The sequence below is a fragment of the Anomaloglossus baeobatrachus genome, chromosome 7, assembly GCF_048569485.1.
Source record: "Anomaloglossus baeobatrachus isolate aAnoBae1 chromosome 7, aAnoBae1.hap1, whole genome shotgun sequence".
NCBI lineage: Eukaryota > Metazoa > Chordata > Amphibia > Anura > Aromobatidae > Anomaloglossus > Anomaloglossus baeobatrachus.
Genome location: NC_134359.1, coordinates 75,158,359 through 75,185,910, shown reverse-complemented (window position 1 = coordinate 75,185,910; position 27,552 = coordinate 75,158,359). Strand labels below are relative to the sequence as shown.

Sequence of the window (27,552 nt, the reverse complement as noted above, 5' to 3'; positions counted from 1 at the left end):
AGCTGGTAGCATTCATGCAGCTCAAAACCTTGACACTCCCACCACCATGCCTGACTGTAGGCAGAATACATCTGTCTTTGTCCTTTATACACACTTGACAGACACCAACTGAACCAAATAAGTTTATCTTTGTCTCATCAGATTACAGGACATGGTTCCAGTAATCCCCATGTCTTTGGTCTGCTTGTCTTTAGTAAACTGTTTAAGGCTATGTGCGCACTTACCGGATTTTTCGCGGATTTTGCCGCGGATTTGCTGCATGTTTCGCTGCAGAAAATGTTCATAACATCTCTGCAGTGAATCACCAGCAAATCCTATGGAGAAAAAAAATCCTGTGCGCACTGGGCGGAATTTGACAGCTGCATGTTTTGCTGCGGGAATCCCGCAGCAAAAACAAGTGCATGTCACTTCTTTTCCGCACATCGCTGCGGGATTTCACTCCATTGACTCAATGTTAATCATGAAATCCCGCAGGGAATAACGCAGGCAGCAAATTCTGTGCGGTTCACTGCGTTTTCCTGCGTTATTCCCTGCGGTATTTTGCGGTTTACCTCCGGTAATGTGCATCACTTGCTTGCGGTTTTGCAGGGAAGTGATGTCATTACAGGAACAGGAAGTCGTGCAGAGTAAACACACACAGATCACACACACACACACACACACACACACACACAGACACACACACATCACAGACATAGATCACAGACACAGACACATAGAACACACATAGAAAGAAAACGGAAATATAGAAAAAAAAGAACGTGGGCTCCGCTGCATATTTACCGTCCAGCCGAGGTAAGCACACAGCGGCGGCCCGGTATTCTCAGGCTGGGGAGGGAGAGGGGCAGGGGTAATGTCCCCCGCCTCACTCCCCCTCCCGCAGCCGAGAATATCAGCCGCAGCTGCCCCGGCACTGTCGCATACAATATGCGGCACTGCCGGCGTGTCCTCGGCTCTTCTTGCCACCGTGTAGCAGTGGTGACAAGGTAATACAAGGGGTTAATGGTGATGGGGGACCACCGCCATTAACCCCAGGCTTGATCATGGCAGCGTCTATGTGACAGCTGACATGATCAACCCGTAAGTAAAGTGAAAAAAAACACAGACACCGAAAAATCCTTTATTTTAAATAAAACCAACAAGCCTCGTTCACCATTTTATTAACCCCCCCAAACAAAGCTCCGGCGTAATCCACACAGCTCCGGCTCCTGCGTCCTGCACTGCTGACATCCAGCCGCGACTGTCACAGACACAGGCTGAATGCAGCAGACAGCAGAGGTAATTACCGGTCATTTCCCACGGCCGGTAATGTGAACTCACTGCCGACCGTGGGAAATGCAGCGATCTGTCCTCTATCTATCCCTCTATCTATCTGTCTATCTATCCCTCTATCTGTCTGTCTATCTACTATCAGAATTAAATGTATTTTTTTTTTTTTTCTTCAATGTGCTTTATTGCATTGAATGCAATAAAGCACATCCCAACCCGCACGCGGCAAAACCGCGGCAATACCGCGAACAATACCGCGGTAAAGCCGCGGCAAACCGCATGCGGTTTTCGGGTGCGGTTTCCCGCGGTTTTTTACCGCGGGTGCGGTAATCTTTGAGAGGATGCGGAATTTTCTCAAGAAAATTCCATTTCCCAGTGCGCACAGAGCCTAAGGGTTTTCTTGTGCATCAACTTTAGAAGAGGCTTCCTTCTGGGACTACAGCCATGCAGACCTATGTGATGCAGTGTGCTGTGTATGGTCTGAGCACTGACAGGCTGACTCCCCCCCCCCCCCCCCCCCCCCTGCTCAACACCTGTACTTCTGCAGCAATGCTGGCAGCACTCAGGTCTATTTTGAAAAAACAACCTCTGGATATGACGCTGAGCACGTGCACTCAACTTCTTTGGTCAACCATGGCAAGGCCTTCTCAGTGGAACCTGTCCAGTTAAACTGCTGTATGGTCTTGGCCACTTTCCTGCAGCTCAGTTTCAATGTGTCGGCAATCTTCTTATAGCCTAGCTCATCTTTATATAGAGCAACAATTCTTTTTTTTTTTTTTTTTTTTTTTTTTTTTTAGGTCCTCTGAGATCTGAAAGAAGAGTACACCTAGCAAGGCTGGGCCCACTGGACGCCCACGGCTACTAGTCGGACGCACCCACTCCGTACCTTTTGTATTGAGTGCGGCAGCACCCACTAGAACATGCATATCGCACAATTGTGATCACATGACAGCCATTCCTGGCTCAAAAACTGGCTAAGGCTATGTGCGCACTGGGAAATGGAATTTTCTTGAGAAAATGCCGCATGCTCTCAAAGATTACCGCACCCGCGGTAAAAAAACGCGGCAATCCGCACCCGAAAACCGCATGCGGTTTGCTGCGGTTTTACCGCGGTATTGCCGCGGTTTTGCCGCGTGCGGGTTGGGATGTGCTTTATTGCATTCAATGCAATAAAGCACATTGAAGAAAAAAAAAAAAAGAAAGTCATTTAATTCTGAGATAGTAGATAGATAGACAGAAGAATAGATAGAGGGATAGATAGATAGATAGAGGGATAGATAGACAGACAGAGGGATAGATAGGATAGATAGATAGATAGATAGATAGATAGAGGGACAGATAGAGGGATAGAAGGATAGATAGATAGATAGAGGACAGATCGCTACATTTCCCACGGTCGGCATTGAGTGCACATTACCGGCCGTGGGAAATGACCGGTAATTACCTCTGCTGTCTGCTGCATTCATTCAGCGCTGTGTCTGTGTCAGTCGCGGCTGGATGTAAGCAGCGCAGGACCTGTGGATTACGCCGGAGCTGTGGATTACGCCGGAGCTTTGGTGCGGGAGGGGTTAATAAAATGGTGAACGAGGCTTGTTTGTTTTATTTAAAATAAAGGATTTTTCATTGTGTGTTTATTCACTTTACTTACGGGTTGATCATGTCAGCTGTCACATAGACGCTGCCATGATCAAGCCTGGAGTTAATGGCGGTGATCCACCACCATTAACCCCTTGTATTACCTTGCTGCCACTGCTACACGGCTGCAGGAAGAGCCGGGGACACGCCGGTACTGCCGCATAATGCATGCGACAGTCCCGGGGCAGCTGCGGCTGATATTCTCGGCTGTGGGAGGTGGGAGGGAGGCGGGGACATTAACCCTGCCCCTCTCCCTCCCCAGCCTGAGAATACCGGGCCGCCGCTGTGTGCTTACCTCGGCTGGACGGTGAATATGCAGCGGAGCCCACATTCTTTGTTTTCTATATTTCCGTTTGCTTTCTATGTGTGTTCTATGTGTCTGTGATGTGTGTTCTATGTGTCTGTGATGTCTGTGATGTCTGTGATGTCTGTGATGTCTGTGTGTCTGTGTGTGTGTCTGTGATGTGTGTGTGTTTACTCTGTGCACGGCTTCCTCTTCCTGTAATGACATCACTTCCCTGCAAAACCGCAGACAGGCGATGTACATTACCGCAGGTAAACCGCGAAATACCGCAGGGAATAACGCAGGAAAACGCAGTGAACCGCACAGAATTTGCTTCCTGCGTTATTCCCTGCGGGATTTCACGATTAACATTGGAGTCAATGGAGTGAAATCCCGCAGCGATGTGCGGAAAATAATTGACATGCAATTGTTTTTGCTGCGGGAATCCCGCAGCAAAACATGCAGCTGTCAAATTCCGCCCAGTGCGCACAGGATTTTTTTTCCCATAGGTTTTGCTGGTGATTCACTGCAGAGATGTTATGAACATTTTCTGCAGCGAAACATGCAGCAAATCCGCAAAAAATCCGCGGCAAAATCCGGTAAGTGCGCACATAGCCTTATCATTGCAGCGCACACTGTGTACACTGGGAGGAGTCATAGGTGACTGCAGACTTACCATTTTAGACAGGACAACCCCTTTAAGTCCATCATAGAAGTCCTTAGACCTTGTTAGATCTGATCGATACCAAAAGAATAATATTATGGCATGTGCCGGGCAGGAATTGTTTGTATTTTACCTCTATATTATATACTGCACAATATACAGTGTCATGCAGAGTACAGTATTATACACTGGGGCCCGTAGTAGTAATCCGGCATCCTGGATCTTCAGCAGGTGCAGTATGGAGGCTGCGGTGATCAGGATTTCTATATTGTACGAACCACAAAGCCCAGCAGGGAACCTATAAACAATATGTGCCTTATCCACATTCTCATATTGTTTACAGGCTGTATGATGGGATTTGTGGTGCGCACAATATAGAAATCCTGATCTCCGCAGCCTCCATACACCTGCTGCTGGAGACTCTGGCTTACTCTGGGGGTTTCTTGGAAACTACATCACACATTTACTTTTTGCTTTTCTTTGTGGATGTTCTGGATTCTGGGCATAGGCAGCAGATGTGTGTATTTTGTTTTTGGGGTTTTTTTTTTTTTTTTTAAGGCAATTGTTTGGTGTTGTGTTCACCGCTCAAGTTTTCCAGGTGAGCAGTGTTTGCTGTCATTGAGGTCTTACACCGGGAAGCTCTATTTTTATATTTTTGTCTCCTTTTAGTGCCACGGTATGGTACATAGTGGCATAAATTAGGGCTTTGTTTTCCGCGGTGTATTCACAGAACATCGCCCCCACCATGATGTGTTCAGAGGCTCATAATGAAATGTGAAACAAGTGGCTGCCAAACACCTCGTATGTTAAGGAGATGGCACAATCAGACAGTGAAATCCTACGTAATCATGCAGCTTTGTTCTCCCGATTCCACCAAAATCAATGTGACCCTCTGACAGTATGATTTGTATGGCCGGATATAGATCCATTTGTTCTCTTTATTGAGCCTTTATTGTTCTTTTTATGGCTCCCAGATGTATGGACCGTAATGATTAACTTTGGTTATACGATGTTCCTCATTTATATTTTAGGACTATATTATTATAACTTAAAGTATATGTATGTAATATATATATAATAATATTGTGAAGCCATTTTAGGCTGGTGAAAGGATGTAAGGTTCAGAGGTGTATATATACATACGGATATATATATATATATATATATATATATATATATAACACACAGTACAGACCAAAAGTTTGGACATACCTCATTCAAAGAGTCTCCTGTTAACAGTTGTTCTAGAGATGTGTCTGCTGCTAGAACTCTGTGTGGCATTGACCTGGTCTCTAATCTGAGCTGCTGTTAACCTGCGATTTCTGAGGCTGGTGACTCGGATAAACTTATCCTCTGCAGCAGAGGTGACTCTTGGTCTTCCTTTCTTGGGGCGGTCCTCATGTGAGACAGTTTCTTTGTAGCGTTTGATGGTTTTTGCCACTGCACTTGGGGACACTTTCAAAGTTTTCCCAATTTTTCGGACTGACCGGACTTCATTTCTTAAAGTAATGATGGCCACTCGTTTTTCTTTACTTAGCTGCTTTTTTCTTGCCATAATACAAATTCTAAGTCTATTCAGTAGGACTATCAGCTGTGTATCCACCTTCTGCACAACACAAGTGATGGTCCCAAACCAATTTATAAGGCAAGAAATCCCACTTATTAAACCTGACAGGGCACATCTGTGAAGTGAAAACCATTTCCGGTGACTACTTCTTGAAGCTCATCAAGAGAATGCCGAGAGTGTGCAAAGTAGTAATCAAAGCAAAAGGTGGCTACTTTGAAGAACCTAGAATATAAGACGTTTTTTCACACTTTTTTGTTAAGTATTTCATTCCACATGTGTTAATTCATAGTTTTGATGCCTTCAATGTGAATCTATAATTTTCAGAGTCATGAAAATAAAGAAAACTTTTTGAATGAGGTGTATCCAAACTTTTGGTCTGTACCAAATATATCTATCTATCCTATCCTTATCTCTGAACCCTACATCCTTTTACCAGCCTAAAAGCCCAGTCACACACAACGACTTACCAGTGATCCCGAAAACGATGCGACCTGATAGGGATCGCAGGTGAGTCGCTGGGAGGTCGCAGGTGAGATGTCACACAGTCAGATCTTACCAGCGATGCAGGAACAATACAGGTGGCAGTAGCGACCTGTATAACGATCTCAGCAGTCACTGTGACCCTGTCACACAGTGTCAAACACAGCGATGTGTACTGCCCAGCAGGACATCGCCTTTGAAGAAAATGGCCTGGACCATTCTGCAACGACTAGAGATCTCACAGCAGAGGCCTGATCGCTGGTAGGTGTCACACATAACAAGATCGCTAACGGGATCGCTACTGCGTCACAGAAACCGTGCCTCAGCTGCGATCTCACTAGCGATCTTGTTATGTGTGACGGTACCTTAAAATTGCTCCATACACAATTTTTGCCAGAGCTGTATATATTAAGAGACCACTGCTCAGTTTTATAACAGTCAGCTTCTCTACATGTCTGACAGCTATTCCAACCAGAGTACAGACCGGCAGAGGTTGAAAGCGACTCTCCACTGACCGGGATGACCGTTATCTTATTCTAATGTCACTCAGCAACTGCAGGATGACATCAAGTGACCTACAAAAGGAATGGCAAATGGCAGCTGGGGTGAAGTGCACGGCAAGAACAGTTCGTAAAAGGCTCCTAGAGGCAGGGCTCAAGTCATGTAAAGCTAGAAAAAAGCCTTTCATCAATGAGAAGCAAATGAGAGCCAGGCTGAAGTTTGGCAAAGACCATAAGGATTGGACCATAGAGGACTCAGGAGTAAGGTAATCTTCTGAGTCTAATTTTCAGCTTTGCCCAACACCTGGTCGTCTAATGTTTAGAAGGAGACCTGGAGAGGCGTACAAGCCACAGTGTCTTGCACCTACTGTGAAATGTGATGGCGGATTGGTGATGATCTGGGGATGCTTCAGCAAGGCTGCAATTGGGCAGATTATACTTTGCATAGGATGTATGAATCAAGCTGCATACAAGATTATCCTGGAAAAACTTTCTTGCTTCTGCTCAGGCAATGTTCCCCAACTCTGAGGACTGGTTTTTCCAGCAGGACAATGCGCCATGCCACACAGCTAGGTCAATCAACATGTGGAGTAAGGACCACTACATCAAAACCCTGTCATGGGCAGACCAATCTTCAGACCTGAACCCCACTGAGAACCTCTGGAATGTAATCAAGAGGAAGATGGTCACAAGCCATCTAACAAAGAAGAACTGCTTAAATGTGTGCCCCAGGAGTGGCATAAGGTCACCCAAAAGCAAGGTGAAAGACAGGTGGACAGCAGCCAAGACGCATGAAAGCTGGGATTTGAAAATCATGGTTATTCCACAAAATATTGATTTCTGAATCTTCCTGAGTTAAAATATTGTTGTTTCTAAATGATTATGAACTTGTTTTCTTTGCATTATTTGAGGTCTGAAAGCAATGCAGTTTTTGTTATTTTGCCCAATTCTCATTTTCAGAAAATAAATACAAAATGTATTGCTTGGAAATTCGGAGCCATTGTCAGTAGTTTATAGAATACATTTTTTTTTTTTTCATTTATACATATATAATTTTTATTTACTTATTTTTTTATATTGTTTTTATTTTTTGTACTGATGTGTGTATTACGCCTTTAGGCTCTGTGCGCACTAGGCAGTTTTACCCGCGGATTTACCCGCGGATTTGCTGCGGAAATTTCTTGAGAAATGTCTGCAATCTTTGTGCAGACATTTCCCAGCAAATCCTATGAGAAAAAAAAATAGCTGTGCGCACTGTGCGGATTTTTCTCAAGAAATTTCCTTGAGAAAATTTTCTCGAGAAACTTTCTTGAGAAAATGTGCATGTCCATTATTTTCCGCAGGTACCTGCGGTATACCCCCGGAATTTCACTCCATTCACTGTAATGTAATCGCGAAATTCCGGGGGTATACCGCAGGTAGCAAATGATGTGCGGTATACCCCCGGTATAGCCGCGATTTACCTGCGGTAATGCTCATCGCTGCCTGCGGTTTTGCAGGAAGCGATGTCATTATGCCAGGAAGAGGAGGCGGAGCAGAGTAAACACACGTCACACTGCCTGGACGCCGCACAGAAGCACTTCCGTGCGACCTCCAGGTGCCCGTGCAGTCTGTGTCCCGCTCCAGCCTCACGGCTGCCTGCACTGCAGGGTGTCAGTGTCTGCCCGCAGTGTCAGCAGCCTGTCACGCGGCAGCGCAGGCAGACACTGACACCCTGCAGTGCAGGCAGCCGCGGGGATGACGATCGCTGCTGTCAGGAGGTGAGATCATTACCTGCTGTGACGATCTCCTGCCTCCTGACGTCACCGCTGTCACTGCTGTCTATGCCCGTCTCACGAGCGGCCCAAGACTGTCACTAGCGGTGATGTCACGGGCTCTCGCGATACTTCTGACAACGCGGCGGGCATAGAAGTCAGTGACAGCGCTGACGTCAGCAGTACAGGAGATGATCACAGAAGGTAATGATCTCACCTATGCTCCTGATGGCAGCGCTCGTCATCCCCTGCAGTAACCTGGGCTGACCTATTGATGTTAGCTCAGGTCACTGCACAGCTCTCCCTGCCAATGGGGAACATTCTGTTCTTCATTGACTGGGATAGCGACTATGGTATGGATCGCCGTGCCCCCCCCCTCCCCTTATTGGATTACGCCGGACGTGGAATTGATTGTTCTTTTCAATAAATTGGTTAAAGAGGGAATGTTTTGGGGAGTGTTTTTTCAAATAAAACTTTTTTTGTCTATTTTTTATTTCTTACTGGCTGGGTTGGTGATGTCGGGTATCTGATAGACGCCTGACCTCACCAACCCCAGGGCTTGATGCCAAGTGACATTACACATCTGGCATCAACCCCATATATTACCTCGTTTGCCAACGCACCAGGGCGCAGGATGAGCTGGGGCGAAGCTCCAGGATTGGCACGTCTAATGGATGCGCCACTTCTGGGGCGGCTGCGGCCTGCTATTTTTAGGCTGGGGAGTGTCCAATAACAGTGGACCTCCCTAGTCTGAGAATACCAGACCACAGCTGTCCGCTTTACCTTGGCTGGTGATCCAATTTGGGGGGGACCCCACGTTTTTTGTTTTAAATTATTTATTTAATGTAAAATAACAGCGTGGGGTGCCCTCTATTTTGGATTACCAGCTAAGGTGAAGCTGCCAGCTGTGGTTTGCAGGCTGCAGCCGTCTGCTTTACCCTAGCTGGCTACAAAAGATGGGGGGACCTCACGTCGTTTTTTTTAATTATTTATTTATTTTATGGCTAAATACAAGGCTAAGCACCCTTTAGTGCCACATGAAAGTCACTAAAGGGTGCCAGCTTAGAAAATGCAGGGAGGTGGGACATTATATAGGTCTTTCTCATCTATCTATCTATCTATCTATCTATCTATCTATCTATCTATCTATCTATCTATCTATCTATCTATGGCCCGTTTCACACGTCAGTGAAAAACACTGACGTTTTTCACTGGCGTGTAAAACACGCACATGCCCCTCCGTGTGCCATGAATCACGGCACACGTGGGTTGTCTAAGTGCAATCCGGGCTCCGTTCTCCGTGGCCCGTGATTGCACTTAGAAATCAACTCTCCTGTGCGCGCTCCCGCTCTCCATGGTGCTGATCGCTCCCGCGGTGCAGCATCCGGCCGGCGGTGACCCCCGCAGCAGCTGCTTCCGGGTCGGCTGTGTCGTGCATCATGAATATGCGCGACAGTAATGAGTCGGCTCAGAAGCAGCAAGCTGCACGGGCTGCAGAGAGCGCCGCTGAAGCCGGGTGAGTAAAAATGTTTTTTATTTTAAAAGCACGTTTTTTTCTGGCACGTGTTTTCTGGCACGCAGTGGTGTGGTTCGTGGGACATCAGTGATGCCAGAAAAAAATGGACATGTCTCCGTGCGGCAATCACGCACACGCGGGTACGCCGCACAGAGACACGTGCAGTGAAAAATCACTGACGTTGTGAGCAGACCCATTCATTATAACGGGTCTGCGTATGTCAGTGATTCTGGTACGTTTAAAAAAAAGCACAAACGTCCCAGAATCACTGACGTGTGAAACGGGCCTGTCAATCTATTCATCTATCCATCTTTCACTCTATCCATTATCTGTCTATCGATTATCTACATTATTTATTGCAAAACCGCAGGGACCAACCCGCGGCAAATCCGCATGCGTTTTTCCCGCAGGTACGGAAATCTTCAACTCCCAGAAGTTTCTCAAGAAATTTTCTTGAGAAAAATCACTTTTCTAGTGCGCACAGAGCCTAAAGGCTTGTTGACATGTTGGATGTTTGCTGCCAGAAAAACGCAACATTTTACATAACCAGCAAATCTGCATAGACGCTTGTTTCCTCCCTCCCCCCCATTAATTTGTAAGGGGGAAGGACGCTTAAAGGGGTTGTCTACTACTTGGAAATCCCCTTCTCATTCCCCTCGTATACCCCGGTAAAAATAAATAAGCCTACATTCTCCTCTAATGTGGCTGCGGTTCCAGCGTTGTCAAACGTCACGTTCCAGGAGCCCATGTGATATTATGACACGCGAGCCCCGTGACCAATCAGCGCCTGGCATCTGTCTCCCCGCTTTTGGACATTTGAGCAGGAAGTTAGCGCAACGCTCCCATCCTTCTCAGATGGCCAATGCAAGGAGTCAGATGCCGGGCGCTGATTGGTCGCAGGGCTTGCGTGTCATAACAATATCACATGGGCTCCTGGAACGTGACGTTTGACATCGCAGGAACCACGGCTGCATGAGTATAGGTTTATTTATTTTTACGGGGGCGAACAAGGGGAATGAGTGGGGGGGTTTGTCCAAGTAGTGGACAATCCCTTTAAACATCTTTCACCCAATAAATGAATGGGGGAAAAAAAAGACAAAAATGCATCAAAATTGTGACTTTGTTTTCTGGAGATGGGGGGGGGGTGAACTGATGCAAGATTGTGGCAAAACTGATTCGACGGATCCTGTAAAAAAGAAAAAAAAAAAGGATCCGTCTCATTTTTTTCTTTTCAGGCCAAAGGTTATTTGCTATGAAGGTGAGAGAGAACTTTTTTTTTGTGATTTATGCAACATCTGGGCATGCTCAGAAAGAAAAAAAAAACGGATCCGTCGCCTGATTCCGTCATTTGACAGATGACGACGGATCTGGCGCCCATAGGCTTCCATTGTAAAAAAAAGATGGACGGCGCCGGATCCGTCGCCTTCCGTTTTTTCGACGCTCACAAAAATCATTCCTTTGGACGTTGCTTCCGGCGGCCGCTCAGACAATTTTTGCCAGATCCGTTGTACAACGGATGAAACGTTAGGCCATGCGTCACAATCCGGCGCTAATAAAAGTCTATGAGAAAAAAATGGATCAGGCGCCGGATCCGTTTTTTCCCAATTTGCTGGATTGCGCCTGATGGCAAAAAACTGATGTGTGAAAGTGGCCTTAAAAACGACCTTGTCCCCATGCCTTACTTTCTGAGCCTTAGTGGTAAAGAGCACTGTTGTAAAGCAGTACTAGGCTGAGTTCACATGTCCTGTAATCATCAGAACGGATCCTGCAGAGATCCAATGCCAAAATGATTTAAGCCAGATCCATTTTTTTTTTTTTTTTTATAATATAAACATTGGGAGTCTGTATAGAACCTGATTCTTTAACTCATTGCTATTATCTTCCATTTGAAATGGATGCTGCAGGGGAAAAATGGATGAGCTACAAATGTAACAATAACGAATGACTAAATAGCAATCCGTTAACGGATCCGTTCTCCATAGAATCCAATGTTAAAAAAACTGATCCCTCAGAAATCCGTTATTTAACAATGAACAAAAAAAGTTGTGTTTGCAGAACTTTTCCCCCCCAATATATCTGTGCAGGATCCATTGTAACTGATGATTACTGGTCATGTGAACTCGGCCTTACTGTGTATTCACAAGGTGAGATCATATACAGTGGAACCTTGGATTAAGAGTAACTTGGTTTGAGAGCGTTTTGCAAGACAAGCAAAGCTTTTTACAAATGTGTAACTTGGTTTAAGAGCAATGGTTTGCAATAAGAGCAAATACTCACCGTGCACATGTCTGATTCTGTCCTTTCACCACACTGACCCGCTCTGGAGGAAACTTTCTGTCCATATGTACTGTAACAGTATACCACTGTACAGTATATACTATATAGCATGTCTATGAATTTGCATTTGTGGATAGAGTATTGTACTCTTTCGGCTAATCCGTGCAGCACATTGCTTATACTGTATCTACTGCACACCAACAATTCTATTGGAAGCTAATGTGAAGTTTAATTTGCTTTATGTTTTTTTACTGTACAGTATTTTGTATTCGTGTACTGTAGTAATTTTATTTTATATGAATACAGTACATTATATTGTATTACTGTAATAAGTTTGTATAAATACAGTAAATATATTTGGGTTGTGGAACGAATTGTCTGTATTTCAATTATTTCCTATGGGAAAATTTGCTTTGATATAAGAGTAAGTTGGTTTAAGAGCGCACTCCCGGAACCAATTATGCTCCTAATCCAAGGTTCTACTGTATATCGGTTTTCAGTGATTTTTGTGAATATTATGGAGAGAACTGTAATCAAATCCACTGGATGTTAACGCTAGGCTTGTATTTTACTGAATGACACACATTTCGGTTTCACAAACCCTTCATCATTTACTTGATGTGTTGCATTTGTCAATCATTGTCTCATTAAAGTGCTTCTCTAGTGTTTCCATCCAGTTGATATCGTTTCGTTTTTTTTTTTTTTTTTGCATGTTTTCTGGTTTGCACTGCTTTTGCGCCTAAGCCCCATTGTTGCTATTGATTCCTTTTGGTAACACCCCTTTGATCCTTCTTGGAAGAAAACCAGGAGCTTGTGAGGTTCGCTGCATGTGATTCAGCATCCAGTATCAATTGATGTTTTAAGGTGTTGTCCGTCATTATCATAACCTGAGACTGTGAAATTCCTACTTATATTCCATTATATATCACAGGACTGGCCAATACTCCATACTGCTGTCTTCTTTTAATCCCTATAAATGATACAAGTGCATCTCAATAAATTAGAATATCCTGAAAGTTAATTTATTTCAGTAATTCAATACAAAAAGGGAAACATATTATATAGAGTCATTACACACAGAGGGATCTATTCCTATATATTATATAGAGTCATTACACACAGAGGGATCTATTCCTATATATTATATAGTCATTACACACAGAGGGATCTATTCCTATATATTATATAGAGTCATTACACACAGAGGGATCTATTTCTATACATTATATAGAGTCATTACACACAGAGGGATCTATTCCTATATATTATATATAGTCATTACACACAGAGGGATCTATTCCTATATATTATATATAGTCATTACACACAGAGGGATCTATTCCTATATATTATATAGTCATTACACACAGAGGGATCTATTTCTATACATTATATAGAGTCAATACACAGTACACACAGAGGAATCTATTTTAAGTGTTTATTTCTGTTAATGTTGATGATTATGGCTTACAGCCAATGAAAACCCAAAAGTCATTATCTCAGAAAATTAGAATATTATATAAGAGCAACTGGAAAAATAATTTTACTTTTTCCTTCAACTCAACATGTCCATTAATATGCTTGGATACAGCACTCTGTGAGCAGCCAGATTCTTTAGCAATGTCCTTTTGTGGCCTACCCTCCTTGTGGAGTGTGTCAATGACTGCCTTCTGGACATCTGTCAAGTCAGCAGTCTTCCCCATGATTCTGTAGCCTACTGAACCAGACTAAGGGACCATTTTAAAAGCTCAGGAAGCCTTTGGTGATTTGTGGAAATTCTAATTCTAATTTTCTGAGATAATGACTTTTGGGTTTTCATTGGCTGTAAGTCATAATCATAAACATTAACAGAAATAAACACTTAAAATAGATCCCTCTGTGTGTACTGTGTATTGACTCTATATAATGTATAGAAATAGATCCCTCTGTGTGTAATGACTCTATATAATATGTAGGAATAGATCCCTCTGTGTGTAATGACTCTATAGAATATATAGGAATAGATCCCTCTGTGTGTAATGACTCTATATAATGTATAGAAATAGATCCCTCTGTAATGACTCTATATAATATATAGAAATAGATCCCTCTGTGTGTAATGACTCTATATAATATATAGGAATAGATCCCTCTGTGTGTAATGACTCTATATAATATATAGGAATAGATCCCTAGGTGTGTAATGACTCTATATAATATATAGGAATAGATCCCTCTGTGTGTAATGACTCTATATAATATATAGGAATAGATCCCTCTGTGTGTAATGACTCTATATAATATATAGGAATAGATCCCTCTGTGTGTAATGACTCTATATAATATATAGGAATAGATCCCTCTGTGTGTAATGACTCTATATAATATATGCGTTTCCCTTTTTGTATTGAATTACTGAAATTAACTTTTTGATGATATTCTAATTTATTGAGATGCACTTGTATATCTCCAATTGAATTTATCCCATAGATTTAACAATTATTTGTCCATCTTCAGTTGGAAAATTAAGATAGTTATCTTACTGTTAAAGGCGTTTGCCTATGAACAAAGTTAATTTTAAAGTTCACTTTAATCATTCCTTAGATCTTGGATTAATAATAATTTCCACAATTGGGTGTGTTAAAAACAAATGTTCCTGTACTGAGATAATCTTATATATGTGCCCCTGCTGTGTACTGTGTAATGGCTGTGTCTGACCGTACAGGGACATGATTTGATCATACCACATCTCCTGGGCAGCGGAGGATGCAAAAGAATATACAGACCATACAGCATGGGATCACAGCTGATTCTCTTTGTGAGGTAAAACATTTCCCTGCCTCTTGTTTAAAAATGTTTTACCTCACAGAATTATTTCTGATATCGTGCTGTAATGTCTGTATACTATCTTTTGCTTCCTTCTCTGGCCAGGAGCTGTGGTATGATCAGACCATGTCCCTGTACGGTCAGACACGACCATTACACAGTACACAGCAGGGGCACATGTATAAGATTATCTCAGGACAGGGACATTTTTTTGACACATCCACTGGGGGAAATTATTATTATTCCAAGATATATTGATTAAAATAGCCCTTGTTCGTGGGAAAATCCATTTAATTTTATATTATTTTAACCGACACACCCAAAAAAATCTTTAATTTTTCCTTGTTTATAAGTAATGTATTGACCCCTGAGATGGGGACCCCACATCTGGCCATAGATGTTACAAGAATGATGAAGGCCATTACCGTCAACAACTATGATATATATGATCTACTGAACAGGTCCATTCTGATCAGGGAAAGTGATCCTGTTGCAATATGGGGGGTTTTGTGCCATTTAGGCATTATTCAGACACTATGTATATCGTCCGGTGTGCTGACAGACTTGGTATAGTCCATAGGGCTTCTCAGAAGTCTGATTCTTTACATGGACCTTAAAAATCGGAGATTTGTCCAGTTCGCTTTGGTTTGTGGAAGCATGGACGGTAAACACACAGAAAGCAAATAGATGAAAAATGGACCATAGCATAGACCAATATTCTATCTTCTGCAGGTATTAAAGGGGATGTGTCAGCAGGTCTTTGCTCCCCCATGTGAGAGCCGCATAATGTAGAGACTGAGACTTTGATTATAGCAATGTGTCACTTAGGCTGCTTTCACACTGTTTTTTTTAACATGCGTCATGAACGTTTTTTTGCTGCAAAAGCGGATCCTGTTTTTTGCAAAGAAAAACGCATGTGTTATTTTGCAGGATCCTGTCACTTTAAGTTTATGGGCAAGCATTGGAGTCGTGATCGGGAGTGAGGGGAACTGAACGTGAAAGACTGGGAGCCGACATCTAACAGCTGTGGAGGCTCGTAACCAAGGTAAACTTCGGGTAACTTGCTTGGATACCCGATAATTACATTGGTTACGAGCGTCTGCAGCTGCTAGGAGCCGGCTCCCTGCACACGTAACAATGGTAAACATCGGGTAACTAAGACCGCGGTTACCCGATGTTTACCTTGGTTACGAGCGTCCTCCGCTCTCAGGCGGGGGGAGAGGGTGGGAGAGGGTGGGAGAGGGGGGAGGGAGGTAGAGGGTGTGAGAGGGAGGGGGAGTGAGTGAGTGAATGAGGGGGAGGGAGAGAGGGGGAGAGAGAGACTGATCACGCGAGGCTGGTTTCTGGGCATGCTCAGTAGAGCAAGCAGGATCCTGTCAGCATGCCAGTGTTCACATGCGTTTGCGTGCAGTATAGTCAGGATCCAGCAATTTGCAGTATTTGGACGCAGCTCAAAAACGCTACAAGTAGCGTTTTTGGAAAAAAGTTAAAAAACTGCAACTCGCTGGATCCTCACTAGAACACAGGTGAACGCATGTTGACGGCGCGAGTCCATTGCAAATGCATTGAAATGAAAACGCATTTGCACTGGATCCGTTTTTGCGTTAAAAAAACATTCATGACAGATGTTAAAAAAAACGTAGTGTGAAAGCTGCCTTACTGAGCTGTCTGCTGTCATTTTGATAAAATCAATATTTTCTCTGCTGCAGATCTAGCAGTTGCACAGAGCTCATGAATGTACTGGACTACCTGCAGCATGCCAAGTAGTCCTGTAATGATAATCACCCGCTGATTAATCTGTGATTTTATCAAAACTACACTAAGCAGCCCAGTAAGTGACACATCGCTGGAATCCGGGTCTGTCTACATTATGCTGTTCTCATATTAGGTGGCAAAAACCTGATGACAGATTCCCTTTAATGAGGCCTAATTGTTAAACCTATGATCCTAATATTTAGTCATCTATCAGATGGTGAATGAAAGAGCACCAAGGAGCAAAGGCACAAAATAGGGTCTGATCTGTTATAAATGGAATAAGAGTTACGCTCCCCTTTGGTTCCTTTTCTTAATAAGAAGCTTGTAATGGCTTTGAGATGCATTGAATAAAAAACACTGCTCTCCACTAGTGTCTTGGGTCTTCCTTTGGAAAGTCTTCAGCAGCAGTGTGGCGTGAACACGTCGTCTTCTGCCCTTTTTCTGCATCAGTTGGTGATAACTGTGGACAAGTGTTGTGTCAGGGCGGCCACCCACCATAGATGGCTTATAGCCGACAGCTGGTCTTCATGAGCGCCCCATTCACTTGGGGTTGGCCAAGTAGGAGTGTGCTGTCCTTTAGAAAAGGGGAGTGAGGTGCTACCAGATAACTATGGCAATGGCTCATCTGCTCAGAGTTAAAGGGAACCTGTCACCAGATTTTGGCCTTCTAAATTAAAATTAGCACCTTAAGCAGCGCCTGTGCTGCATTCTGTAAAGGTGCATGTTACTCCCTGATTCCCCCCCCCCCCCCCCCGTACACCCCAAAAAATACCATAAAATCTCCCACCTGGTATGTAAATTGTCCGGTCCAATCGTCATCCTAATCTGTGCCTCCTGTCCCTCCGTTCGCCCTCCTCCTGTGCTGATTGACGTGGATGACACCTCAGACGCCATCCACGTAGGTGGGCAAAGTCTTGTGCCTGCCCCGACATATATTCCCGGCTCGGATAGGCGCACTTCGCTCTGCCCTGTTGCGGGCAGAATCAAAAACATAGGTGGCGCATGCGCAAACTGGCGAGTTCTCTGCGCAAGCGCAACACTTTGCCCAGTGATGTGAATGATGTCACCTTCTTCATCCACATTGGCAAGCAAAATCTCGTGCCTGTTCAGAGAACTTGCCAGTTCACGTAGGCGCAACCTATTTTTTTGGCTCTGCCCGCCATCAGACTGGACAATATACTTACCGGGCGGGAGATTTTCTAAAGGTATTTTTGGGACTAGGGGGTAATGTGCACCTTCATGTAATGCCGCACAGGCGCTGCTTAAGGTACTAGTTTTAGTTTAGAAGGCCAAAGTCCAATGACAGGTTCCCTTTAACCACTCCAGTGTTTTTAGTTTTGACATGTGCTATCAAGAGCTGCGGTGGACTTGTCTCATTTTGTCCTCCGCCAAATGTCATTGCCAATTAAGAGACTCTGGGTCTTTTGCAACCTTTCAAATTGTGCATTTTTCATGCATTCACTTTAATATACCGCCTAGCAGTGCACCATATTTTAATGCTGTATCCTAGTGACAGGACACCATTATTTCCCAATGTTTGCATTATTTTGATGCCTGCGTACAGGGACACACCAACAACATTGTTCTCCATGCTGCTTCTTGGATTCTGTTAATGGCCTGAAGCTGCTTTCACTGCAGCACGTCACTCCATATACTGTAACACTTGGTTTCCAAAAACTCTTCTCATGTGGTGTGCGGGTTATAGACCCCATGACTTGTGACCACGAGCGTTTATTTATGTGTGATTATTAGTCACCATGTAGATGACTGACTTATCAGATGTCTGTTTTTTTGGTCTTCCAGCAATCGGATCTAACAACTTCCCCCTACTGAGAGCAATGCAAAACTGTGAATCTGCACCATTGTGGTTTTGTGGTCAGAATCTGCTGCGCACGTCCGCTTCAGCAATGGGAGTAGATATACACAGTGACCTAACCACCACAATAAAAAAAAATAAAAAAATATATATATATATATATATATATATATATAATATATATATATTTTTATAAATATTTTTATATATATAATATATATATATATACATATACATACATTTTTATTTTAGTGGCTCTAAAATAACACCTAAGGTGTTTGGAGCTGTGTGCAGACTGACCCAGTGGACAGAATTGGCTGAAAATTGATATGTATGGTATTCAAGGCATGGGGCAACGGAAGGCATCTTAATTTTTTTTTTTTTTTTTTTTTTATACCAAAACTTTGGTGAGACAGATGACACATTTTGAGGCAACAGGGTTACTGAGTGTGAAGACCGGTAAGCAGAGGTGGTGGAGGACGTTGCACGCAGTGTTTCTAGGCAATTGGGGCTCCCATACAGCACAGTGTGGAAATTTCTCCGTGCCCCGGCTGAACACTCAGTAACGAAGTTGCCTCAAAATATGATATCATTACATTTTTTTAAGATGCCTTCCGTTTCCCCATGCCTGGAATACCATACATACCAATTTTCAGCCAATTCTATCCACTGGGTCAGTCTGCACACAGCTCCAAACTCCTAGGCTATTTTACGGCCACCGTGTGTGCGCGCGCGTGCATATACAGTATGTATGCATATATATGTGTGTGTGTGTGCGCGCTAATATATATATATATATATATATATATATATATATATATATATATATATATATATATATATATATATATATAAAATTAGCATTCTGGCAAACTCCTTTCCTGCTGCTTGGATAGACGTTTGGTAGAAGAAAGCGGATCGGTGCTCATTTTCCGTGCCGCCATCGTTGTGGATGTGCAGACTGTATTGGGATGAACAGTTGTGACTTCCTTCTTTCAGTTTGCATACATTCCTGTTTACACAAGGGGATGTGCCTGTCTATTCCAGATTTTTATATCCTTACATCAGCTAATAAGCAAGTGTTTGCACATGTCAGTAGATTGATGCGCATGTTTACGTGGATCATGTATTTCGGTACAATTGTTGAAGCGTTTTATTTGTCTTCAGAATGTATCACTTATCCAGTCATGTGGGAACCTGTCATGTCATTTGTTTCTATATTAAACTGCCCCCAATGTGTTTTAAATGATGCAGTCACTAACATGGTTTAAAAAAAAAAATAGTTCTCTGTATTTTTCTAAAAAAAAAATACTTTATATGCTTAGGTGAATGCAGTACATACCATCGGGTTCAGTCATAGGGGCGGAGCTCATGCAGGGTTCAGTCACTGTCACTTAAGGTCAGGCATGATTTTTTTTTTAATCTAATCACGCCTTCCTGCATTGTAATTTATTACATCACTGATCCTTTTCTGTTGAGCTCCACCCATTTCGGTCACATGATCGTGACATCACCACTGGTCCTGCACCACCACGTTTTCTAAGCTCAAAAAAATAATCTTGTCTGAACTTGAATGACAGTGACTGAACCCTGCAAAAGCTCCGCCCCTATGACTGAAGCCTAAGGCGTGTACTGCATTCACCTAAGTGTATAGTCTTACAAGCAAATTATATATATATATATATATATATATATATATATATATATATATTTTATATTATGATAAATACATGGAATTCTTTTCAAACCTTGTTAGTGATGCACATTGCATCATTTAAAACCTATTGGAGGCAGTTTAATAAATAAATATATAACAATATGACAGGCTCCCTTTTAAGATGGTTGATGACTTGCTGATCGAGGTGGGTAACTTTTGAAACCAAGCACAGACGCTTGATGCCCTCTTATTGTAGCTGAGCAATTTAGTGCACCTTCCCTCCGAAGTCTGCCATTCCTGCCTTCCCCCACTCCAGTGCTGCCCTTCCCCTTTGCTGCCCTTCCCCTTTGCTGCCCTTCCCCTTTGCTGCCCTCCCCCTTTGCTGCCAGGCTGCAGTGATGACATCACGACTGCAGCCCTCGTCGCAGCTGCAGCCAATCACTTGGCTCAATGGCTCGTGTAGTCAAGCTGTCGAGCCCAGTAAACTGGTAGCAGTGGTCTTGTGAAATCACAGATGTAGACTGTGGACATAGAGCAGCGGCAGAGGAGGACAGGAGTTGGCGAGTTATTTGGAATAGCTGGAACTCTTCTTCTTCTCCTCTAATGACCTCTCTGTGCATTGATGGATTCTTATGATGGCGGCCTTCACTGCAGAAATGATTTCAGATCCCTGTAAACACTATATCGTTTCCTTTGGCTGCACTCAGAGGGCTTTTGTGGCTGTTTTGTTGCAGATTTCATCCTGTGCATCGCATGGCTTGGAAAACTTGGTGAAAATCCACATAAAGAACTGACATGCGGTGGATTTAAAGGGAACCTATCAGGCAATTTGTACTTTCTCACGTTTCAGAGAAAAATATTTTTTGATCTTCTTGCCGGAGGACCATAGCCAGAGACCGGACCATAGCCAGAGACGAGACCAGTTCGGCAGCTCCTCCCTGTTACGGGTGATTGACAGGTCTCTCCCTCATGTGTACACCTGTCAATCACCTGGAGCGGCGCTGACCTAGTGTCATTGCTAGCTATGGTCCTGGATCTATAAAGTATAGTTTCTCTAAGGCCGGTTTCACACATCCGGCTTTTTGCCGTTTTACCGGATCCGGCGCTCTCCCGTACAGTTAATACAGTACAATGACAGAGCAACAAGCGCCGGTCACATGCTGTCATGTGACCGGCGCATGTCATCCGGAAGTTACAGCGCTGTCATTGTACTGTATTATCTGTACGGGAGAGCGCCGGATCCGGTAAAACGGCAAAAAGCCGGATGTGTGAAACCGGCCTAAAACGCCAGATTGCTGCAGAAAGTAATATATGTAGCTATAAATGTGCAGCTGGGCTGTGATCCATGCTGCCTGTAGTTTGGGCTGCATGAATCACCTGAAATGTTCCCTTTAAAATCTTCCCCACAGGTCAATTTATTCATGTAGTGTGTTTTTTTTTTTTTTGTTCTTTTTTGAGAATGTGGATGAGAAATGTTCTCATCTTTCTCTTTTACTGTATTACACGGCGGATCTTGTGCCACACATACAAACGAAAAATCTGAAGCGCATCCGCTACTTTTGAATGTGCACTTGTAGTACAAACCTGCGCCCCAATTCTGAAAGGATCGGAGTCAGGCATCCCCTCAGTCTGTACAAATCTTGAAGGGGTTGTCCGTCCACTACTAGGACAACCCCTTCTGATTTCACGTGTCCCCCAGGTAAAATAATAAAGCCTATACTCCCCTTCAGTACTGGCGCCCTTCCAGCAGTGTCTGGGCTGGTTCTGAGGCTGGCGGTGCTGGTGCTGGGGCTCTCGGTGCTGGGGCTCTCGGTGCTGGGGCTCTCGGTGCTGGGGCTCTCGGTGCAGGGGCTTGCGTGGGGTTGTGATATTACGCGTGCCTCGCTGCGCTCTCCTCCTATTGTTCGCTTGGCCCTAAGGTGGGGAGACAGAAGCTGGTGCTGATTGGACGCGGGGCTTGTGTGATGTCACAACCCCACGCGAGTCCCAGCACTGCGAGACTGGACACTACTGGTATGGGAGGGGAGTGTAGGCTTTATTATTTTACTTGGGGAAATTGTGGAGTCAGAAGGGGTTGTCCTAGTAGTAGACAACCCCTTTAAGGTCCATTCACACTGTGCTTTCTAAACATGATGCTGATTACCCAATGAATGAGCAAACTGCTTGCTTGTCAGGTGAAATGATCTTTTGGTTTGTGTAAAAGATCATGGTTCTCGGCAGCACGTCCTGTATACACAGGATCTGTGCTGCCGAGACCTGTGCTGCCGAGACCTGTGCTGCCGAGACCTGTGCTGCCGAGACCTGTGCTGCCGAGACCTGTGCTGCCGAGACCTGTGCTGCCGAGACCTGTGCTGCCGAGACCTGTGCTGCCGAGACCTGTGCTGCCGAGACCTGTAGCAGCCTGTGCACGGCAGAGCAATCTATTACAGATTTCCATTCATTGTCAGCAAGCAGAGTTTTGATAACATGAAGGAAATCCTAAAACCTAATATATAACAAAATGGCATTACTTTCCAATATACAATTAAAAAGGGTAATTTAACGATGACCACACAGCCCTTAAGTGTCCCTCTTTGTTCTTTGCCCCAGTGGAGTCTGAATAGTCAGATTTTTTTTTTTTTTTTTAGCATTAAAACTGAATAGTGGATTGCATTTCTTGACACATCAATTAAAACTCTGCTGAGCCGCCTGTGTGTGTAGGAGGGAAGCAGAGCGCGGCTGACATTCATCACGGCCGGGGAACGTTACAGAATAGCTGTGCCGTGTATACAGATCATTTCTCCAGCAAGTTGTGAATTTGCAGAAAACCTTAAAAATAAGATAACGTTGTCCACAATTGCCTCTAAGGCCAGATTCAGATAAGAAAATAGGCAGCTATATGTACCAACACCAGATCATGTATATATATATATATCTCTGAAAATTACAATACCACCTCAATTCCAAAAAGTTGAGACACAAACGTTAGGAATACAATAATTTGGAAGTTTCTGGTATATACTGTATTTTATTCACAGGAGCGCATAGGGCACTGATCAGAAAGTGAAAGTTAGAAATGCTTCCATTTTCAGATGAAAAGAAATGAACCCTTTGAGAAATTGATGGCAGCAACAGAGTTCAAAAGATGTCCTGGGCCGTGTCTACCGGTGCGTAGCATCCCAGTCTTCTTTTTACAACAGTCTGAAAAAGTCTGGGGAGATAGAACAATTGTTCTGAGTTTTGGGAGAGGAATATTGTCCCATTCTTATCCTATGGAGGAGTTTTGAGGCTCAACAATTGAGGGTCTTATTGGCCAGATTTTTAGTTAATATGGCGCCAAATGTTATCTGTTGGTGAAAGGTCTGGACTGCATGCGGCCCATAACCCAAACTCTTCTTCACATGCTACGGTATTGAGATGAAAGCAGTGTGTGGTTTTGCATTGTGTTTCTGAAACATGCAAGGCCTTCCCTGAAATAGACATTGTCTGGATGGAGCATATATTGTTATAAAGTCTCTATATAATGCTCAGGATTGATATTGCCTTTCAAGAAGTGTAAGTTGCCCAAGCCATAGGCACTAATACAGCTCCATCTTGTAAAAGATGCAGAGCTGTGCTCTAATAGCAACTGCCATGGTTGGTAAACTATGTTCAGACAATGATTTCTGGAAATATTTCAGATCCTATGCAGTGATTTGCACGACCAAATCATGCCTGCTTTTATTACAGTGCTGCCTGAAGACCCGTAGATCACAATCATCCAATATTGATTGGCAGCTATTTCCCTTGTGTACAAGGATTTCTCCAGGACCTGTGATATTATGTGTTGTAGATGGTGGAATATTCAGACTTTACTTTTTTACTCTGAGGAACGTTTTTTTGAAAGTTTCACCATCATAGTTGGATGACCAAAGAACAACCAGTGCTGGAGCCACCGGGGTTCATGTGGGGGAGGACTACCCAGGCTAAATCTCTTAGCCATACTGAGAGAACCAAGGGAAAACGTAGTCATGGTCACATGTAAGACCAATGAGTGAAAAGTTAAATCTCTTAGCTTTTTATTCGGATGCTACATTTGTAATTTAGTGATATGTTTATCACCTCGGAGGAACATGATACCAGTTTTACCGGGTGTTGTGTGGGCCGATGTCACACTCAGGGGAAGGGAGTGTCTGTATTTCTACAGAAGCAGTTCTGCGGCATTGATGGGCGTCACATGAAATGTCTGAGGCATGGACTATCAGATGTAAGCCCAGAGAAGGAAATGTTGTCATCGGCACAGCTGAGCATGTGGGTCAGTACATTGCTCTCTGGTTGGGAAAAGGTCACTTGTCACTTCCGATGATAACATTGATGGCTACACTATATACATTAAACAGAACCCTGCACCGAGGAATACCAGAGAGGTTATTCTTTGTAAAGCTATTCTTTCTTACTACGGTCAATATCTCCATTGTCGCAGATGTATTGGGCCTCTTGCAAACAAAAAGTGATGGCGCTATGATAGCAACCAATCACATGATCACATGGCTGTTTTTTTTCCGTATACTTGCACCAGAAAATGACCGCCGGATTCCAATTCTTTGACAAAAAACGCAATCCCGCTAAATCAATGTCCCACCCCCCCCCCCAACTCCAGTCCTCGAGGGCCACCAACAGGGCATGTTTTAGGGTTTCTATAGCATTGTAGAGATGTTAGAATCCCCATGTGTGCAGGTGATTAAATTATTACCTCTGCAATACTAATCATCGAATCCTGGAAACATGCCGTGTTGTGGGCCTTGAGGACTAGAGTTGGTGGAACGCTGCGCTAAATAGCTCTGGACAAACTGTGCTTTCCATGCAAGGGAAGGGTTCCTCAGCTTTGGGCTGTCCCTACTCTTTTGAAGGGTCCCCTGACAATCCGTAATCACAAGCTGTCTCAATGTTGAGATCTCTGGGGAAAACAAGCATAGTGTTCAATTTTTTTCCCACAGCACCACTTATCAATGGGGTGATGGAAATCCTAGACTCGACAGGTCCTCCCGTGAGGAGGACGCTCTTTAAAAACGCTCTCTCCACTCTAACAAATGGCTGAAAATTCTGAAAAGCGCAATCTGTTAGGCCACATTCACACATCAGTATTTGGTCAGTATTTTACATCAGTATTTGTAAGCCAAAATCAGGAGAGGAAATGTAGAATAGAAACATGGGCACCAAGTCTCCGTTATTGACCAACTCTTGGTTTTGACTTAACAATACTGATGTGAAGTACCGATGTGTGAGCATAGCCTTGGACTGGTGTATAAAATTTGGTTTTCAAAAATGGACAACCCCCCTTTAATTTCAACTGATACCACAAGATTTCTCTCAATGTCTTGGAAAAGACTCCTGAAGGAGTTCTTCAGTAGGAGGCTCTCAGCCACCATCAGCCTTACCTAAGCTTCCTGGGCCCTTGTGTCTATGATGGCGAGTTGGGGCTCATTGTTGGAGTTGATTGTGGTTAGACCTAAGTTTTTAGGGTTTTTTCTTTTTCTTTTTTAGTTTTTATGGGGGGTTTCTTTTTAGGGTTTGTCTATATTTTGCCATACAGGTGGTAATTTACTCGGGGCAAAGGCTAGAGTTGGGACATCTTCTGTTCTGTATGTGAGGGTATAACTTCATGAACGATTTGCTTCACCTGCCATAGACATCATATATGTATTATTTCTAATACCCCTCGTATTTTCAGGAGATAAGACTTCTAGGACTCATTTTGTCTGCTTTTATGTTTATTGTGTAGTTTTGACTAACTTGATTGTATCAGAAAAGTGTTTTGTTCCTATTTTATGCTGTAAATGCATCCACGCTAAAGGCACTCTAACCCAGATATGTTTTAGCCTTAGTAATGATCGTACTGATATGTTATGTATGTTATAACTTGTGATTTATGCCCTCACATTCTGCAATGTCTCTCCTTTTTTCTCCTTTCCATCCACATCACATCTACATTGAGGTCTCGAAACGTAGGACGGGGCCAACACAATGCCCCGGAATATTCTGCTGGCTCCTAACCTCAGCAGATCGTCACTGTTGGGTTTTGTAGGGGGCATCTCTCTGAATGTGACTGAATGCCTTGTGCCTACTGATGGCAATACAATGTGCACACTATCCACACGTACACATTGAATACAGTGAATTGAAAAATGGATGAAGAGATTCCATGGAAGCAGGATTTTTGTTCCCCCAGAGCTTTCAACATGTTAATCACTGAATATAGCAAATGGCTGTATTTTATTTTTTTTTACCGGGGAATCCGTGGCTGAAATCCAAGGCTGACCCTCTGAGTTGTACCGTGCATCTGCATGCAGATTAGCCACATTGTCATGTAATACGGCTCATACACAGCTTTTTTTTTTTTTTCTTTGTGCAGAATCGTTGAAAATAATCCTCCTCCTCATCTTACATAAGCTCTCTTGTGACCATACACTATGCTGCCATTCTATTTGGTGCAGTGGTTTTGAGAGTGAAAACAGTAGTTCTAAAGATCCTTTATGATATGCTAATGAGCGCAGGGAGCAGTTACAAGGACGTTAGTTCCTGTGCTTTTTCTGCACTCTTAGCATGTTAGCTTGCCACAGGGGTGTGTTAACACACTATTCAATGCCCATTGCCCACCGTCATCAGCAGTGACGCACATATCTGTGTCCGTTGTCACCGCCTCATAACGTTGGGCTTGGGGGTCGGTGGGCATGATCAGAATGCCCTGCACTTCCGGACATGTGCACTATGAAGCTGGGTGTAGGCGCCCCGGCTTCAGATAAGTCTAGTGCGTATGACTGGAAGTGTTGGGCATTCTGACCATGCGCACTGACCCATAGCATGTTGGCACAACCCCTGTGAGCATGCTATCATGCTAAGAGGGTGGAGTTAGTGCAGGAACTAATGCACTTGTGACTAGTCCCTGGCCTCATTAGCATATAATAAACAATCTTTAGAAATCCTTTCTAAAGATCCCTTTATCTATGCTACTACATACAGGGATAGTTAGGCAGGGATTAGCCATATGCACCCAGAACTGCTCGTGGCTCTGGCTGCTGCATATTGCATCTGACAGGTTCCCTTTAACAATAAAACATCATAGATTGAATGGACCTTAATGGGCGCACACCACTTATTACAGTTGGAAATCCTCGGCATTCAGCACTTCAGCATAGATTGTGTCCGTGTCTTGGGGATGATCTCAATATTGGGAAAAAAGCCACTCTTTCTTTCTGCAGCTTGTGAATGGGGTTGACTACAGCCTACAGATACACAACAGGCAGATTGGATGGATTCCAATCAATGTCAAATATTCAAACTTGGCGATTCATCACTCTGTATTCATCGCACTATTTTCTTATTTCCCTCCATTGTATTAGACATAAGTAGATACTGTGTGAGGTTAGAGTGCCTTTAGGTGATGTTTTGTATGTGCGCTCCTTGTTGTTCCGATATTGCATGTTTCGCTTGCTATAAAATGTCTGTATGTAATTCTCTCTCTCTTTATTTAAATGCTTTCCCAGCAAGGACAAGTTTGGAAGGTTTGCATTGCTTTTCACCTTCCCTTTGCCCCCTCTAGAACCACTTTCTTACAC

General features: G+C 43.6%; 1 protein-coding gene across 4 annotated transcripts in view; it reads left to right on the top strand.

The window, feature by feature from the left end:
* The window catches only part of NCKAP1 (NCK associated protein 1), a 241,185-nt gene that overhangs the window by 15,784 nt on the left and 197,849 nt on the right, over positions 1-27,552 (top strand). For 2 of the 4 annotated variants that reach the window (XM_075317418.1, XM_075317417.1), the window contains exon 2: positions 27,481-27,498. The exons of the other annotated variants lie outside the window; for them this stretch is intronic. In XM_075317418.1, the coding sequence (XP_075173533.1) occupies positions 27,481-27,498 (18 nt within the window). The remainder of the gene's footprint in view (positions 1-27,480; positions 27,499-27,552) is intronic. 4 annotated transcript variants of the gene reach the window in all.